Here is a 4,405-nt window from a genome sequence, read left to right on the forward strand (position 1 = left end):
AACCAAACCATCATGCATTGCCTTAGCTTTTGCAACTAGACAGCTTGTATCCCCTACTCTCCTTGTGCTGGCATATATAAAATCTCCAAGACTGTCTCTAACACAAAAGTCTACTGAGCTGGGGCCAGGATTTCCTTTAGATGCTCCATCACTATTACACTTGTACCAACCCCGTGGGGGACTAGACCAGTGCACCAGTATATAGCTAATTTGTGGCTTGTAGCTTTCTAATTACTTAACCAGATGAGGCCAAGAGCCTGGAATATCTTTCATCTAGGGATATTTCAGTTTTGCCAACTGCACAAGATTCATGTTGATATCATAGAGTACCTTAGCCTTGGACATTGTCCCCCCATGCACTACTGTGTTCATTCTCTTCCAAAGCTGCCATAGTCTGATAGTTGGTGCTGCCTGATACAGAGGTTTCAACTTAGCTAAGCATTTGGCATCCCACTATTTTTTCACTGCCTTTTTCACCTGCACAAAAGGTCCTTGAATATCAGCTGCATCTGTAAAAACTTTCCACACTGTTGTTGCATAGTCTTCTGCCAGGAATATATGTTCCAAAGTTTCTTGTTGTGGTTGTGAGCAATACCTACAAATAGAAACTATGGATATCCCCATTCTTGCAAGAACATCATCCATTGGCAGCTTCTGTTTCCATACTCTCCACAAAATAAATGCAATCTTGAACTGCAACTTTTTAGTCCACATCTGATGATAAAACCAGCTTACCTCATTTTTTTTCCTGATCTTTTCCCAAGCACTTGGAACTGAATTTACCATTTGCATTAAGAATCCACCAAGCCTTGTCTATAGATTGATCAATTGTATCTCTATTGAAGCTATGTGTGATGTGTTCTACTAAATCCTCTGGCACAGTTTACTGAAGCTTAGGGAGATTCCACTGTCCATTTATCATCATGTCTTCCACATCCTGAATGGTTTCATAAATAGGAAAGTTTGTAGGCATCAAATCAGCTATTGGACCTAGCTTTGTCCAATTATCATACCAAAAGTTAGTTGAACCATTTCTTGTCTCCCACTATATATCCTTTTCAATCATATCTCTAGCTTCTAACATCTTTTTCCATAATTGTAGGCCACCTCTCCACTGCACTAGAGTTGGAATATCCCTCTTACAATACTTATTCCACATATAGGTAGACCACAATGTGAATGTGGTTCTAAACCTCCACCATAACTTAGCAAAAAGAGCACCAGAGATATCAAATAAGGATCTAAAACCAAAGCCTCCTTCATTTTTTGGCACACACACTTTTAACCAAGCTGACTAATGTTTACTCTTTCCTTCTTCTTTATTGCTCTAGAAAAATCTTGCAAAGATTTTGTGTAACTCATTCAAAGTATATTTAGTAGGTGCCATGGCTGATAGCAGATATAGAGGCATACTCTGAAGTACACTAGTGATTAAGACTGCCTTACCACCAAAAGAAATGAGCCTACCCTTCCAATTCTGCAGCTTGTTTTTAACCTTCTTGATCAACTCATTAAAGTACACTTTCTTTTTTCTAGTATGGAATATTGGACAACCTAAGTACATAAAAGGGAAGACTCCTCTAGTGAACCCTGTAGTCCGCTCCACCTCATGACACAAAGCAGCTGAAATTTTCTGATGCAAATAGAAACAACTCTTGTTTATGTGGATTTTCTGTCCTGAAACATATTCATACTTCCTTAAGACTGTCATGATCATCTCCAATGACACCTTATTTGCTGAGGTAAAGATAATGGTGTCATCTGTATATGCAAGATGGTTTAAGTTGGCACTCCATTTAGGCATAACATACCCCTTGTATTGTTCATGGTCAAGTAAAGAGTTAAGAGCTCTTGATAGCACCTCTGCAGCTAGAACAAACAATGCAGGTGATAAAGGATCACCTTGTTTCACTCCTGTAGTTGAGTGAAAGAAACCATGAGATTGGCCATTTAACAGAACTGAGTACCAGTTTTTAGCTAGTAACCTCTATATCTGATCCACAAATGCTCCATCAAATCCCATCCTTTCCAAAACTTTGGTTAAAAACTGCCATGACACTCTATCATAGGATTTAGCCATGTCTAGCTTGATGATCACATTAGCAGGCTTGCCTCTTTTCCTGATATCAGTAACAATTTCTTGAGTGAGTAGAACATTCTCAATGATACTTCTATTTTTCACAAACCCAGACTGGTTAGGAGAAATCATCTCGTGTAAGATCTTGTCTAGCCTCCCATGCACAACTCTAGAAATAACTTTATTGACAAAGTTACTCAAACTTATAGGCCTCCAATCAGTGAACTGCTGAACCACCTCCTTCTTAGGAAGGAGCACCAAATTTGTGTGAGTGATAGACTTAGGAAGAGTATGACCTTCATAGAATGCCTTCACTACTTTATAGAAATCTATCCCAACTATATTCCAGTAAGCCTGATAGAAACTGCCTGATAATCCATCTGGACCACAAGAACTCTCACCTTTTAAATCAAAAGCTGCCTTTTTAACTTCATCTTCTGTGGGAAGGGCACAAAACATTTCATTGTATTCATCAGTAAATAATCTGGGCACAAAATTTATCATAGAAAAGTCTGAACTACAAACTTCTTGAGTAAACTGATCTTGAAAAAACTGCACTGCACCTTGAGCAATTCCTTCCTTATTCTCAAGCCAAACACCATCAGCATCTTGGATTCTCTTCACTTGTAGCCTTTTTCTTCTACCATTGACAATACTATGGAAGAACTTTGTGTTTCTATCAGCCTCAGCAAACCAGGTATAACCAGATTTTTGTTTCCAAATTCTTTCTCAAAATGTAGATATTTCTTCATTTTGTTTGTGCTAGCTGCAGAATACATCTATTCTCCCCTGAAGGATCTTCTTTAAACAACTCTTCTACCACCCTCACAATCTCCTCCCTTATGATGAGTTGTTTGAAGATGTCACCAAAAGACACCTTACTCCAAGCTCATAGTGCCCCTTTAACTTGTTTAATCTTCTTTTTGAAATTCAGAAAAGGATCACCCTCACTGTCCCCAGGCCAATTGTCTTTAACAATATCCTGAATATCTTCATGATCAGTCCAAAACTTCAGAAACCTGAAAGGCTTGATGAAGTTTGGAATATCTGTACCCAAGGTGATAGATAAAGGAGCATGGTCAGAGCCAGTCCTAGACAAGTGTTCCACCTCAATGCTTCCAAACCAATTCTGTATATGTGAGTTGACTACCATCTATCCAACCTCTCAAATATGCAGTCATTTCCAGCCCTCCCATTCCACCATGTAAATGGTATACCTTTGAAAGTAGTTTCCTCCAGCTCATAAGAATTTATGCAGAAGGCAAAGTCTTCATAATCTTGAGGGACAATAGGAGTACCACCAGTTTTCTCGTCCTTATGCAGTACCACATTAAAATCTCCTCCTACCATCTAAGGTATGTCTATGTTAGCAGACAAATGATAAATACTATCCCATAATTATAAGCTCTCAAGGGCATCACGTTTAGCATATACTAGTGTAGCAATCATATGTTTGTTATGCTCCTGCAAAAATAACTTCAAAGTAATCTCTTGTTCTGTATCTGATACAATCTGTACATCCATATTATCATTAACAAATAACCAAATCTTGCCATTGCAGTTTGCACCTGTACTATGCATTCCCAATCTTCATTGATAATTTCGTACATGTCTAGCTTGTTGGAAAGGTTCCATCAAAGCTATCAATACAAAATTGTGATGTCTATATAACATCTGTAGCCTATGAAAAGCCTGTTAAGTCCTTACTGATTTGATGTTCCATATCAAAGCTTTTAATATCATTTAAAAGAGACTTTCAAAGCTGCAGCTCTCTTTGGTACATCCCTGGTTACATGTTGACCTTCCATATGGCTTTCCTTCTTTCCCTTTTTGCCTCTCTTCAATGTTGATTGTGGAGATAAACCAGCTTGTCTACTTATATGAGCTAAATTATCCTCTAGATATTCCTCATTATCTTCAATATTACTGATCTCCTTCTTCTGTCCATCTGAGTTACTGATTTCTGATCCTCCTACTTGGTGAGAAACAATCTCATGTAGCCTCCTTATAGGGGAGTCCTTACTTAATATTTGTAAAGGTTGAATTGTCATAGAACTGGTTACAATATCCATTGATTTAACCATCCCCTTCTCAATCAAAGGTAATGACTGTGAGTTCACCAAATCCCCATCCAATCCTGCACCAGGATCATCAACTTCTACATTATCACCCCATTTGGAAGGAGGTAAAGAAGCCTCCTTTACCTCATAATCCACCTCAGCCCTTTTTTCCTCATTATCACCAAGATCTTCAACTTCCACATGATCCACTCCATGACTCACAACTGCTGGAGTCTCTGGAGTAGCCACAATATCCTCCTCTAGATTT

General features: G+C 38.5%; 1 protein-coding gene across 1 annotated transcript; it reads right to left on the minus strand.

Moving 5' to 3' along the window:
- Window positions 1-273: 273 nt before the first annotated feature.
- Window positions 274-786, minus strand: LOC132624327 (uncharacterized). The gene is made up of 2 exons (XM_060339123.1): window positions 478-786; window positions 274-411 (listed from the first exon to the last, which is right to left on the minus strand). The coding sequence occupies exons 1-2, from the start codon at window positions 784-786 to the stop codon at window positions 274-276; spliced, it is 447 nt and encodes a 148-aa protein (XP_060195106.1).
- Window positions 787-4,405: the final 3,619 nt, after the last annotated feature.

This window comes from Lycium barbarum, chromosome 12 (genome assembly GCF_019175385.1).
Source record: "Lycium barbarum isolate Lr01 chromosome 12, ASM1917538v2, whole genome shotgun sequence".
Lineage (NCBI taxonomy): Eukaryota > Viridiplantae > Streptophyta > Magnoliopsida > Solanales > Solanaceae > Lycium > Lycium barbarum.

Bases quoted from the DNA above. Each gene is read 5' to 3' on its own strand.
- LOC132624327 (XM_060339123.1), bottom strand. From the start codon at position 786: ATGGTAAATTCAGTTCCAAGTGCTTGGGAAAAGATCAGGAAAAAAAAT. The intron at 412-477 runs GTGAAAAAGGCA...CCTCTGTATCAG, and splicing joins TTCAAGGACCTTTTGTGCAG to GCAGCACCAACTATCAGACT.